Source organism: Mesoplodon bidens, assembly GCF_964165515.1.
Source record: "Mesoplodon bidens genome assembly, contig: HAP1_SCAFFOLD_557, whole genome shotgun sequence".
Taxonomy (NCBI): domain Eukaryota; kingdom Metazoa; phylum Chordata; class Mammalia; order Artiodactyla; family Ziphiidae; genus Mesoplodon; species Mesoplodon bidens.
This window is the reverse complement of record NW_027671907.1, coordinates 101,083-115,411: the sequence shown is the minus strand read 5'-3', so window position 1 is coordinate 115,411 and position 14,329 is coordinate 101,083. Positions and strand designations below refer to the sequence as shown.

The window sequence follows — 14,329 nt, the reverse complement described above, 5'->3', positions numbered from 1 at the left end:
TTTCCCTGGGGTCATGAGGTGGGGGATGTGAAGGATGCAAGGATGCTGAGAGAGACCCATGAGTTGCTTGGCCTCTTTTACCAAAGTGGAAAGAGAAGCCCCATGAGCTGAAGGCCCTGTTGAAAAATATCTTGACAAGTGGAATACAGTTCAAAAGAAGATTGTTTGTCTAGGGATGATGTCATATTGAAAGCAAGGAGGTTTTATTCCTTCAACAGGAACAATTTCCCAAAGGAGACCAAGGGAAGGGAAGGGTTTTCCAGAGACTGAGACCGTGTGGACGGGGGTGAGAAATGTCCTCAGGGTCCCGCAGGGAGTTCTGAGGGCCACGGGCCACGTGGTGCCTGCGTGCATTAAATGTAGGCGAGTAGCTTGCCCTGGGAGGGGGTGGTCACCCCAGAGTTCCAGCTAGAGGTCTCTGCCCCAGATTAGAGCCCAGTAGCTCCTACCAGGCCCAGGGCCCTGGAGACTGTAGGATGGGCCCTGGGAATGGAGCTCTAGACAGCAGGCAGATTTTCAGGCAGTGGCTGGGACAGGCTGGGGAAGGCAATGACTGCCCCTGACCATTCAGAATATTTTTCTCTATGTTCCTGTGTGTGTGAGTGTGTGTGTGTGTGTGTGAGTGTGTGTGTGTGTGTGTGTCGTAGTGCAGAGAAGAGCAGGATGAATGGGGGGAGAGTGCTTATCAGATATAAAGTCTGCGTGGTACAGTTCTTGTCACCCTGCCTGGACCTGGCTGACACTCGGTGTATGTAAGAGTGTATATAGAACTCTTGGTAGGGGTGTTTTATGAGACAGTAACTCATACACCCATGGACACTCTGATACAGCAAAAATATCACACACCCCACATATAACTTCCGTATTAAACCACACACAGCACATGGAGGTATATACACGCATCCCTCCTCTACTACGTTCTCACACAACCCACCTGTATCACAATCCTCTCCTCCAACACCAAACGCTGGAGATGAGATATGTATATAGAGACACACAGTATATATATAGGACACACACACACACACACACACTATATATATATATCTCCTCAACTCTCGCACAAACACAGCTAACTGCAGCCATCGCTAAATACCTCTATAAGAACCAGTCACGTGTCATACACACCACACTTGTAACACATTCTTGAGTAATGCCAGACCCGCTTTATACAAACCACAGTGAACCACAGTCTCACTAACCCATGTCAGGGTTGCCAGATAAAATATGGGCTATCCAGTTCAGTTTGAATTTCAGATAAACAACAAGTAATTTTTCAGTATCAGTATGTCCCAAATATTGTATGGGCCATACTTACACTAAAACTAAGTAAGACCAAATACTGCATGGGAATACTTACACTAAAAAATTATTCTGGGTTTATCTGAAACTGAAATTTAACTGGGTGCCCTGTATTTTTCTTCGCTAAGTCTCGCAACCCTTATATACTTACCACCAGCTCAGGTATTATATATTTATTGTAGTTTTGTTTAGTCTATGTCTTCCCCTACTAGAATGTGCAGCGTTACCAGAGACTACAACAATGGAAGAGTGCCGGATACACAGGAGTAGCTGCTTACTGAATCTTAGTGAATGAATGAATGAACACACACCATAAATACAAGCCACACCATGTAATGAGGAAAAGTTACATGTCCCAGAATTCCTGACTTGTGAACAGAAACCATGCACACAAAGGCCACAGACACAGATAAGACACATCTCCACCGTGCTCCCCATGCCAATCCCACACTTACCACAGACTTAACTGATACACATCACTCACTCTTCCCACATACTCACAGTCACCACCGAGGCCTACATTACCAACAAGACAGTGACAGAGTAAGTACTGATTTGAATTAAATACTGCAGTATCCACTGGGAACTACACTGTCAACTGTGTGTATTCACTGCACCTGACACGTGCCAGACACTCGGTAAATATTTGTGGACAGAGGACTGATGAACTCACCCTGAGCCTTTCATTCCTCCCTCAGGAATCTCGAAGTCACAAGAGGATCCCCCTCAGCTTGGATCCACTGTGGTGGCCAAAGGCTGCAGCCCAGGGGCAGGGGAGGTCTCCTCTGCCTCCACATACTTCTCCTGTGCTTCTTCTCCGTGCAAGCTCATCTACGCTGGTAAGGGCGCGGGGCTCCTCAGGTGAGGGTGTGCTTGGCTGTGAGGCAGGAGGCACACAGATCCCAGGGAGGCTGAGAGGAAACCCAGGGTCATCAGAGGTGATGAGGGCTCTGTGGAGGAGCCTGGGCAGGATGGCTGAGCTGTTACGAGGGCCTGGATCCCAGCTGAGTCTGGGGGTGTGTGTGAATCTTGGTACTACCATGGTGGGGAAGTCAAGGAGCGGGGGCCGGAAAGGTCTGGGCTTGAGGTGGAGGGAAGAGGGACCAGATTAAGCATCTTCAGAGGAATATTTAGGGTTTATCTTGCCTTTGCTTCCAGAGAAGGACAGAGTTCTGCATCATAGACCTCCAGCCTGAGAGCAGCATCATCCAGCTCAGGTCCACACAGCTCACACATACATCCGCCCTCCAGGCACAGCCCTTCTCAGTGCACACAGAAACCCCAAGCACCACAGCCCCATTCCACAAGTAATGCACCACCGATATTCCCAAACTCACACTCCTCGTCGTACACGCATCCAGCCGCATCCCTCACATACCACAGCCCTCACCACCATACTCCACAACCCTGTATACAGACACCGCTCCAGTATCCCCCCACACGCACATGAAAAGCCCACAGATGACACCAGATACACCGCTCCGTCCTACGGCCAACAGACACTAAGCTCACGACATAGCTACGTCATGCAAATGTCCCTCTCTCGTCTACCACACGTGCTCCCTCAGCTTCCGGCATGGCCCATGCATGTTATTATGGTTTTAATTTCCTTTTTCAGGAATCCGGAGATCACATCGAGACACTGCCCAGCCTACAGCACCCCTAGCCCAGGATCAGGAAGAAGGAGAGACCGCTCCCCCATCACACTGTGTCTCCTCCTCACCCTCTTCACCCTGTAAGAACAATCTGCACCCAGACAAAGAGGAAAGGGGCATGAAAATACACTACATGCAGGTACAATTGAACAAGGGTGTAGCTGTCTCCTGGAAGACAAAGAAACCCTTGGAGTTGCCTGAAAAGCAGCTGTCGATAGAAGAAGTGATCCTTCCTGAGGATGTGTGCACAGTAGCCACTGACCCCTCTTCTGATGTGTGCACGGAAAGCCTCCTGTCTGACAGTGAGCCCACTGGGGAGGAGAAAGAGTATGAGGAAAGGGCAGAGCCAGGCAGCCCATCAGGGTCACCTGCAGTTCAGGAGACACCCAGGGCCAAGACACCGGACTGGATGGTGACCATGGAGACCGGCTTCAGGTGCATGGCCTGCTGCCGGGTCTTCCCCACCTTGGAGATCCTCCAGCAGCACGTGAAGTTCGGCGTCCTGGAGGGCTTCAGCTGCCGTGTCTTTCATCTCACCATGGCCCAGTGGATGGGCAATGTGGAATCCGAGAGCACTGCTGAGGAGGAGGGCTATGTGGAATCCGAGAGCACCCCTGAGGAGGAGGGCAGTGTGGAACCCAAGACCACCTCTGAGGATGAGGAGGACGAGGAGGACGAGGAAGAGAAGCTAGAAGGCCCCAGCCCGAAGAGACCCTGCAGGCAGGGTCTTTTCTCTCTTTTGAGTTCCACACAGCAACTGAGATTCATGGGACAGAAGATCCTGGAGACGGTGTGGCCTTGGAAGAGGTAAGGCTTGAGGCTGGCAGTCTTCTGAGCCTATGTCACGAGGGCCCAGAGGGGTCTAAGGGAAGGGGCCGCACACATGTGCTGGTTTACCTAATGGCTGTGCAGTTGCATCAACTTGGGACACACCCAGCACTTCCAAAGGAACTGAGCTCTGTTGACTTCAACAAGAAGGTGGAGCCTTTTCCTAGGAGTTTTCTCAGGGTCTGCACGATGGGCCTCAACTCTTAGAGGACGTACCACCAGCAGCTCCTTGTCGGCAGAGAGAGCCAGGAGTGGTCTGAAGAGAGGACAGGGGCCCTTGCAGGACAGGAACTTTGAGGTCTGAGAGCCTTGGGCCTGAGCTGAGATCTCACCCTGACCACTGGACCTAGCCTTTTGTGACAAAGGGGAATATGAAAGAGAGTCACGTGGAAATGAGGTCCCCCGAGATATGGAAATGTTCCAGAACCTTCGTCGTGTGGTAGTTGATCTGGAGCCAAGCTCACTGTGGTGTGTGTGGCTCTGAGCATTAAGGCAACGCTGGAGGGTAACCCTGACCAGCAGAGCTTGGAGTGCTTCTTGTCTCTTCCTGTTCTACCTCATTTGTTTTATCCCTTCCAGGGAGAAGAAAGGACCCTCGGGATAGTAGCAGACAGAATGCCATGGTCTGAAGGAGGATGAAGGGACCGGCACTCAGTCTAACATCATATGACAATATGAACATCCTATGCAATAAAGGGCATTTTCCAAACCTTTCCTGGAGGTTTTAGTTAATTACATTTTTCTATCTATGCATCTATCTGTCATCTACATCTGTATCTTTCAAGGTTTGTGAACAAGCTTTCACATAAGCACTAGAGACGTCCGCCAGCATTTTCCAGAAGGAGGCCTGGAAATTGCTGGGGACTCCTCACAAATAGGGAATGGCCACAACCCCTGCCACACAGACTATGCGCGTGGCCCTCCTGACGTACTCCCACTCTCTCTCTGAATTTCCCAAGGTCTGAGATGAGGGTGCTGGCTGGAGGCAATGATCGCGTGCAGGCTGAATCTTCTCCAGATTCTGATTCTCTTCCTGGGCCTATCGTCCTCAAGCACAGTCTCCATGTCCCTGGTCACACTGATCTCTCTCCTTCAGTCCTTCCCTCCCTCCCTCTCCTGCCTCCCAGTGCAGAGAATTCTTTTTTACATTTGAGACGAGATTTATTTTTTGTGCACCGAATTCTCACCTGTTCTACTGTGGCTTCTGTTTTGAACATTCCAAAGCTGAGAATTTTCTTTTTTTCTCCCTCATTTCTGCTGAGTCTTTACCTTCCTAATGCAGTGAACTCAGAGTGCCTAGCTGACTGGAGGGGGAAAAAATCCAGGGAGCAAAGAGAAATAATAAAAAAATATATCAGTTAATTTTTCATAGTGTTATCCAACTATATACTTTGAAACTTTTGGAAGAATATTAGGAATATTCTCTTTATAAAAAACTGAATTATTGGGCTTCCCTGGTGGCGCAGTCATTAAGAATATGCCTGCGAATGCAGGGGACATGGGTTCGAGTCCTGTTCTGGGAAGATCCCATGTGCCACGGAGTAACTAAGCCCGCCCGCCACAACTACTGAGCCTGCGCTCTAGAGCCCGTGTGTCACAACTACTGAGCCCACGTGCCACAACTACGGAAGCCTGCGTGCCTAGAGCCCGTGCTCCGCAACAAGAGAAGCCACTGCAATGAGAAGCCCGTGCACCACAGCCAAGAGTAGCCCCCGCTCACTGCAACTAGAGAACGCCCTCTAGCAGCAACAAAGACCCAATGCAGCCCAAAATAAATTAATTAATTTTTAAAAATTGAATTATTTTCAAGGGGACAATGTATAAAAGTACAATAAAAGTCCCGCTTCATAACCCCCCAATCCCACTCTCAAGATGTAATAGATATGGTGTGATACAATTTATAGTCGTCGTACTACTACTACTCCTCCCACCACAGCCGAAATCCTCTGAGCCCGGTGCAGCAGCTTCCTTTCACAATGCTAGGACCGGCCACAAAACAGATGATAATCCCTTTGCACATTTCAAGGAGCAGCACCAAGGGAACAGTACCTGGGAAATGCCACTGACAGCTCAGAATATCCATGGCATTTCTAGAGCCTCGGCACTGCTCTTGCTCTGGGAATGAAGGTCCAAAAAGCACGTCAGCGAATGTTCATACTTGTAAACAAGCTCCACCTCTGAAACACAATCTACATAGAACCACATATACAAGCCTGCACAATGGATGAAGCCAACGTCTCCTCCATGACTGCCCTTCTGACAACCTTACTGTCTCCTCAACCATAAAAGGTGAACTTCAAACTCACGACCTTGCCTTGTCACCAGAAACATCCAAGCTTGGATCAGTCTTTCTAAGACCAGATATTTGCTCTGTGAACTATTAGAGACTTGTCCCATACACAGAAGTAGAACAGGATTATTTCTAACTACCTGGGGATCTGGAGTCTTTCACATTGCTCCTGTTAAAACTCTCAGAACACCAAAACTTTACCTACAAAGGGTTCAAGCTATGACACTCCCAATTTTCACAAACCTCCTCATCTCTTGTGAGTCACATGCAGCCAATTCCAGGAAGTGGAAACATGGTTGTGAGGATGAAACTGACTTTGGGGCTCCCCTTGGATATGGTCTTCCAGACTTACCAAAAGGCCATTAAGAGGACGGTTTACCCCACCTCAGGGAAACCCGAGGCAGTACTTGCAGTCAAGGGCTGGCCATGGCTTCTGAGCTACCTCCAAAAAGAATTTCATACTGTACCTGGATCTGCTGAAGCCATTTCTGACTGTCCGAGAGCCAGCATGTACCGTTCCTGAACTGCCTCCATTGTGGATCATCAGTAGGGCTGTCAGATTTACTAAATAAAAATACAGGATACCCAGTTAAACTTGAACTTCACATGAATAGTAAGTCATCGCTTTTAGTATAAGTAGATCCTATGTACTATTTGGGGCATACTTATCTTCAAAATGTACTCGTTGTTTTTCTGACATTCATATTTAACTAAACAGCCTATATTTTATCTGTCAACCCTACTCATCAGAAATGATGGAGGCTTATAGAGATCCAAGAGATGCCTCAGAGCATCCTCAGCTTTTATTTCTATGTCCTGGACAGTGAACCCGAGTTTCCCACTCCCATTAATTGGCTATAATGGAGTGTATTCTCCATGTTAGATCTTTTGCTACTTGTCATTGTTATTATCTTCCTCTCACAGCAGTGAGAGGCCCGCATATTGCAAAACAAACTAACAAAAAGGAATAAGCTTGAATAATTCCTCCAAATCTCAGTGGTTTAAAACAACAAAGGTTCATTTCCCGCTCCTTGTACATGCCCATCATGGGCTGCCTAGGAGTTCTGCTCTTCATTTTCCTTATTCCTGCCCCCAGCAGGACAAAGCCACCTCTCTCAGTCATCTTTGTAGACAGAAAGAATTCTGGAGCCTCACACTGGCAGTGTGAGTTCTGGCCCAAAAGTAACACACATCACTTCCACCCAAAATTGTTGACCACAATCTTATTTTTAGGGAAACCACTGCCCAAAACTGCCTGCCCTGACCAGGCCCGATAGTAACCACTTGCACGAGTTATCTTAAAACAGGAGGTCCTGCTAAGGAACGCGGCACTAACCAACTACCACCAACCGGAAGAATTCGGGAAAGGTCAAAAGGAGAGAGGAGACTCCTGTCCATATGTCCTACCAACCTCCCAGAATCCTTCTCGCTGGAACCTATCTTAGCTGAGCAATGTGTGCACCACCAGAAAGGATCCTGAGTCAGAATGACTGGCCGGAGACAACCCAGAAACTAACCCCATTACCATAAAACCTGAGACTGCGAGCCACATGGCAGAGCAGTTCTCCTGGCTTCCCTTCCCCTGCTGCTCTGCACCCGGACACCCCTTCCCAATAAAGTCTGTTGCTTTGTCAGCACGTGTGTCTCCTCAGAAAATTCTTTTCTGAGTGGTAGACAAGAGCCCACCCTTGGGCCCTGGAAGAGGTCCCTCTTCCTGCAACATTATCATGTGTCTCTCCATTTTCTAAACTCCTTAGGCAAAAGTAATTGTGAACAATACTACTGAATAGTACAGAAAACATACAGAAAAATTCTAATCCCTCCCTGTTAAATAGGAGACTTGACAAAACCACCAAGCTATGCATTCACAAAACTGGGTCTAGAACTCACATCTCTTAGGTCATGATTCAGAACCTTTTCCCACTATGCTATATGTTAGGATTTTTACACCAAGACAATGTAGTTGGGTTAATAATGCCTTTCCTTCATTTTTTGTTTTTGTTTTTTTTTTTTTCATAAATTGATTCAGGAGGGAGGCTTTGGAAGCCCCTAAAACACTTGCCTTAAACTGAAAAGCAACTGGAAAATAATCCCACTGCCTTTTGAAATGTTTGACCTAGTAAAGATTAGATGTCTGGGAGGCTTTTATGTTCTGAATATAAGGAATAAAAAGGAAACAATCTTCCTAAGACTTTAGGAAACAGGCGGAAAAACTCTTGACTCCCACTTTGCTATTTTGATTAGCTCGTTGACACTTCAGTTCTTTGACTAATAGCAGTGGCAACAGCTGGAGTTTAGCCAAGATAAAAGTATATATAATAGGGTGGCGGCCCCTGCAGAACCACATACCACTGTAAATGCTTTAGCTCAATCCTATTTGCTCATAGGTCTGTGCAAAGTAACAAATGGTTCTGAAACATTTATTCCAAATAGCTTTCTTATTACTTTAAAGATAACTTGGCTGCCAAATACTTGCTCCCTGGTGAAAAAGAATGCATATATGGGAGGAGGATTTATGTATCAAGATATGCTGCTTATTTCCCTCCTGCTGATACAACGCACATCTAATGAATTAGAGATAATCTTCCTCTCTTCCCCAAATTGTAGATAAATGAGTATGTCGTTTCTCCCTCCCTTCAATTCATCCTGGTCATAGTTATTTTCTTTAAGAATATTATTCCCCTGCTTAAATCTTAAATGGCTTCCCAATGCGAGAAGAAGAAAACCGAAAATAGTCAACCGAACGTTCAAAGCCCCGTAGGGTTGAAGACCCTGCCGAGTTTTCCAGACTAAGCGTAACACTCACCTTCCCGCCTCCACTCAACTAGGCCAGACTTCCCTCCCTCCATCAGAGGACAGGCGCTTGCTCAACTCATTTCTTTCAAGAGTATGATTTTTCAAAGTACAAATTGTTTTTAAGTTCAATTAAAATCCCACTTTCTACAGGAAGCCCTTCCAGATATCCCAGTGAGAATGGACCACACATTTTCCCAGCATGTTAGTTGTACCTCTGTGATAACTCTTTTCACATCCTTCAGTCGGGCAGACTCTTAATGAATGTGTCTGATTTCTCCCACAACATAGAGTAGGAGCCCTTGGAAAGTAGAGGCCATGATTCCTTATCTCTGGATTTTCCACATCTCCTTGCACTGAGTATGATCCCTAGCAGGACCCTGTGGGCTCCTGGGCACAAAGCCTGTATCGGTGTCCCCCATTTCTTGATTACAGGAAATAGGCTTCATTCAGCCTCCATGACCTTCCCTGAGTTCCAAGGAGCAGGTTCAAACAGTTGCTAGTTAGAGAAGGGAGGGGATGCGAGACAAGGGAGGAATAGTCAAAAGAAACACTAGTGCAGCCTTGGGGCAGGGTCTTGGTTCCCCCTTAAGGGATACACATAACAATATCTTTGAGCTGTTTTGCAGATACTGAAACCCCCACTAGGTGGGAGAAGTTAATGGTGTGCTACCCACAAACACGCAGACCCCAGAACCAGTTGGAACCATAAGGTTGATGATGCTGACACCCACTTACCTCACCACCAACCAATCAGAGAAATGTCCATGAGCTGATCATGCTCTCCTCTTTGAACGATTACTATAAAACTCCTCACTACCCTCTCCAGGTCAGGGACACAGAGTTTTGAGGGCAATCGCCTGCTCTAGCCACCTTTGCCTGGCAAAGCAATAAAGCTATTCTTTTCTACTTCACCCACAACTCTGTCTTGAGATTTAATTCAGTGTCAGGGTACGGAGGCCGGATTCGGCTTCAAGTATGAGCTCCCCTACTTGCTCCTCTATCCCGCAAAAAAAAACAAAAGCTTAAATAAATCACCAAAGTACTGGATCTTCTTCCTCCCTAGGCAAAACAATGTCCTGACCAGTGGCCTCTCTTCCTTTTCCCCATACCAGCACAGGAATGCCATCTCTGCATTTATGCTTGCCTGTCACCATGTTCATGTAACTGAACAAAAGTGACAGCCCTCGGGCTTCCCTGGTGGCGCAGTGGTTGGGAGTCCGCCTGCCGATGCAGGGGACACGGGTTCGTGCCCCGGTCCGGGAGCATCCCGCATGCCGCGGAGCCGCTGGGCCCGTGAGCCATGGCCGCTGGGCCTGCACGTCCGGAGCCTGTGCTCTGCAACGGGAGAGGCCACAACAGTGAGAGGCCCACGTACCGCAAAAAAAAAAAAAAAAAAGTCACAGCCCTGTTCATCCCATGTCCTGTGTAATCCACCCAACTCCCTTCGTCTCCATCTAAAACTATTTTTTACACTGCCTAAAATTTAACCATAGAGAATCAGGACTTTGAATGTTTACCCTTCCAAGATTTTTATTAAAATACAAGTAACCTCATGAGAAGTGGTGCCTTAACTTAAACCATCATCAGCCACTGTTTTAGCAAGGACTAGGGGAAAACAGGCTGAGAATTGGGCCATTTTTTAATGGCATTGGAAATGTAGAGACAGGAAGAAGAAGAAATGGTATCTGATCAGGAGGCAGATGTTGGGGAGGTGGTGAAAAAGTACCAAAAATAAATATTCAACTTCCTCATAAATTTGCAACAGACAAAATCTTCCTGAGCTGGTGTCCCTGTGTGAAGCAATGTATTAAGGACATAAGACATAGAGATCCACTGCAAATTAATCATGTTAATAAACTGAGCTGAGACTCACAGAGTTCAAATAACTAGGGTTGAGAAGAATATTCGAAGTTTATTTTTAAAGGAGCCCAGAGATTGAGGTAAAACCCACAGCTGTAAAGAACACCTTTGCATCAAGGACTTAGCTTCTGGGTATGAATTGTAAGTAAGGGAAGCAGCCTTAGAAAGCAGAATCAGATGATTACTGGTGCCTAGGAAAACCTCTGGCCTAAAGAAGTCATCTGAAGTTAGCCCCATCTTCCTCTAAACCCATTCGGTAGGGTTTTGAAAGTCTCCTCCATGAACATAATACACTTGACATAAATTCATGGAAGTAAATGAGGTTAACAGGATCTGACCAACACCTTAGTGTCTCTTCCAAAGGATGGGCAGTGTATCCATAATGAGGAAAGGGATATGAAATGCTCACAAATCCCATGATGAAAATGCCTCTTGGTCTATAAATCATGTTTCCCTGCTCTTCATAGCTCTGAAAAGGATTAGAGAGAAACCTACTCCTGGGTGTGACAACTGGGGTCACTGAAGATTAGATGTTGCCATGAGCCCACAGAGTCTGCCCTGCAGAAAGCAGTAAAATGATCAAACCCCCACTCCTTCTGCTGGAATATTTACTGTTGACACAAGAGTTCAGCTGTAGACTATGAGCAAAAACCTTCTGTCAATCACTTTCAGTCCTTAATTGGATAAAAAGAGCTAGAGGTCTTTCAAAACAGTTGAAGATTGCTACCTGACAGGGAGCTGGGAGTAGTGCAACTGGCATATGGGTAATTTTTAAGGCTACTTTTAAGTGTGAAGCCCTTTGACTGGTTCTCTGTCTCATGGGTGTCCCAAAATTTCCATCTCACTGAAATTTGGAAAAGAATTCAGGTTCTGTCTTTCCCCAGAGAGGGGAGGCAGCCACAAGCTTTACAAACCTAGAGTTTGTACATACAGCGAAGTTAGATTCGCTTACTATTGGAGCCTGACAATACTTGATACCTGATAAAAATCACTGTCAAATAACATTTATAAGAACCCAATTGCATGAGATGGGGTACGATGTTGAGGATCACAAGCAGTTACAGCAAAGGCCTCCAGGTGCCCAGAGTTTAGGGCAAGCAAATGAGTATATAGGAAAGGCAAAATTTTAAAATGGCAGACCAAATTTGAATGGACCAAGTAACTGCTTTGCCATTGTACATTCTTCCTATTCCCCGTCACCCATCCATCTATCCATCCCCCCAAAACATACCCCAACCCTAGTGACAAAGGTGGAGGCAAAGCCTGGAAGGACAGTCCACAGGTACTGAGATGCTCAGGGTTGGGAAGGACTTTGATGCTTGTGAAATCCAATCCATGGTACCTTTGAATTTCCTCTGCCATGGCTCCACCAAGTAATTACTTGGCACATGTCCTAGGACCTTCAGGGACTGGGAATCCACCACTTTCTAAAACAACAACAACAAAAAACTCAACATATTTAGGCAGATAAAACATATTTAGGCAGATAGAACAAAAAATTCTTCCTTGTAAGGACAAATCCACTTCCCCAGAGCCTGTGGCTTCTGGTTGCATCTTTTAGGGCCGCAGAGAAAAAAAAAATCAACATTCCTCTTCCACAAGACAATCCTTCTAATATTTGAAGACTGTTATCTCAGCCCTTCAAGTCTTTTCTGCAGCTGCACAGCCCTATTTCCCTAAACGTCCAGATTTCATTTCCACATTGTGATCCAAACTTTCTCCTGAATGTGTGTCCTAGTTGCTTTATATTTATCTTAGTCTACAGTCCCCAGAACTTAACACAGTATTCCAACTAAGGTCTGACCAAGGCAAAGCAGAGTGGGGTTCTTACCTCCCCCACCAGAGATACTTCTCTTAAGACTGGCTTTTTGGTAGCCACATCAAACTGCTAACTCCTACTGAGCTGATACAGCCACTTTAAAGTAGCCAAGTCATACTTCAAAACCATTATTTCTCACCAAGTAATGGAGCTATCTGGGTTATCCAGACCTCTTCTATCCCTCACCCAAAGACCATCCATAAACCTCACCCCACCAACATAAAAGCACAAGAAATGGGTAAAGTTTTCTGTTTTGTACATTCCTTGGAAAAAGCTGAAAATTATTTGATTCGCCCAAGACTCTTCAAAATACCCCAGGTCAGGGGCTTCCCCGGTGGCGCAGTGGTTGAGAGTACGCCTGCCGATGCAGGGGACACGGGTTCGTGCCCCGGTCCAGGAAGATCCCACATGCCACGGAGCGGCTGGGCCCGTGAGCCATGGCCGCTGAGCTTGCACGTCCGGAGCCTGTGCTCCGCAACGGGAGAGGTCACAACAGTGAGAGGCCCGCATACCACACACACACAAAAATACCCGAGGTCAAAAATTGTCACCTCAAAACGTTATGCAACTCGGTGAGCTAATTTCATGAATCTTTAAATCCCATGAAGGATACCTAATACGTTAGACCATTAAGTGGATCCTGCCTAATTAACAGTAAATCCTAGGGGAAAGAGTGCAAGTCTGTCATTAGAGTCACCTGAGTCTGAATCTCAGCCGTATTCATAAAGTGCTGTTGGCCCAGGACAACTTATTCTGAGTCTTGCTTTCCTCCCCTAGAAATGGCGCTAATACATCCATCTTGCCATGGCCTTGTATAAAGTACTTGACACAATGCCTGGCCTGTGGCAGATGGGCAGTAAATGCTATGTTTCCCCTCACAGCACAGATTATTACAGCTTACACCCCATTTCCCTTAGTAGATTCCTAGCTCTTAGACAAAGGGCCCAGGACTTGCTTGTCTTCACATCCCCCAGACCCTCAACACCAGCGTTAAGTAGACACACATTGCTCTTGAATATAAATGTGAGCATTTGGCTTTAAATTCAGTTGTGTATCATATAGAAATAATTACATTTCTGCTCTGGCCTCTCAGTTTCAAAGGGGTATTTTTTAATTCCCAGGGAATAGCTAAGATTACCTATTATTAAAAAGAAAAAAGATAGACTCTACTCAAGTCTCGGGCAATCGTGTTCAAATGGTGCTCTAAGTCTCGGAGAACAGGTTGACATTGACATTTCTAATATTCTTAATGTTGACCCAATTTTAAGCTCTATTCCTCTCCTCAGGTAACCGCGTTTCAAGACACAGCCAGAAACAGGAGGGGCAAGACGAGGCTCTGACGGGGAAAGCCAACCTCTGATATATCCAATTTCTGACCTATGGCTCAGTCAGCTCAAGGAAACTTTTGTGGGTCCCCAGTGTCTTCCCAGGGCGACAGACACTCCCACACGGCCTCAACCAGGCTGAGGTAATTGTTACTGTTACGGCTTTAACAATGTGAGTGGGAGAACATGAGAATTCTGAAAGAGATTTATTTACTGCAAAGCATCCCAAATATCTCATTAATCTGCTTTTCATTTGGCAAACTCTTCCTTCGTTAAAAGTGCCACGCTCTGCTCTGTGATTTATGACAAAGCAAAAACATCTCTGGGAGGCAAAGCAGCAAAATGGAAAGAATGGGGGCTCTGGAACAAGTCAGACGTGAGTTTGATTTCCAAGTGTGCTACTTACTTGTTCTGTGACTGTGGGCAGTTTTCCTTAGCCTGTTAGAACCCCATC

General features: G+C 46.4%; 1 protein-coding gene across 1 annotated transcript; it reads left to right on the top strand.

The window, feature by feature from the left end:
- Window positions 1-2,273: 2,273 nt before the first annotated feature.
- Window positions 2,274-13,910, top strand: LOC308610850 (protein FAM170A-like; the record flags this gene model as incomplete). The annotated part of the gene is made up of 3 exons (XM_081259840.1): window positions 2,274-2,334; window positions 2,921-3,586; window positions 13,837-13,910. The coding sequence occupies 3 exons, from the start codon at window positions 2,274-2,276 to the stop codon at window positions 13,908-13,910; spliced, it is 801 nt and encodes a 266-aa protein (XP_081115966.1).
- Between the last annotated feature and the right edge of the window lie 419 nt (window positions 13,911-14,329).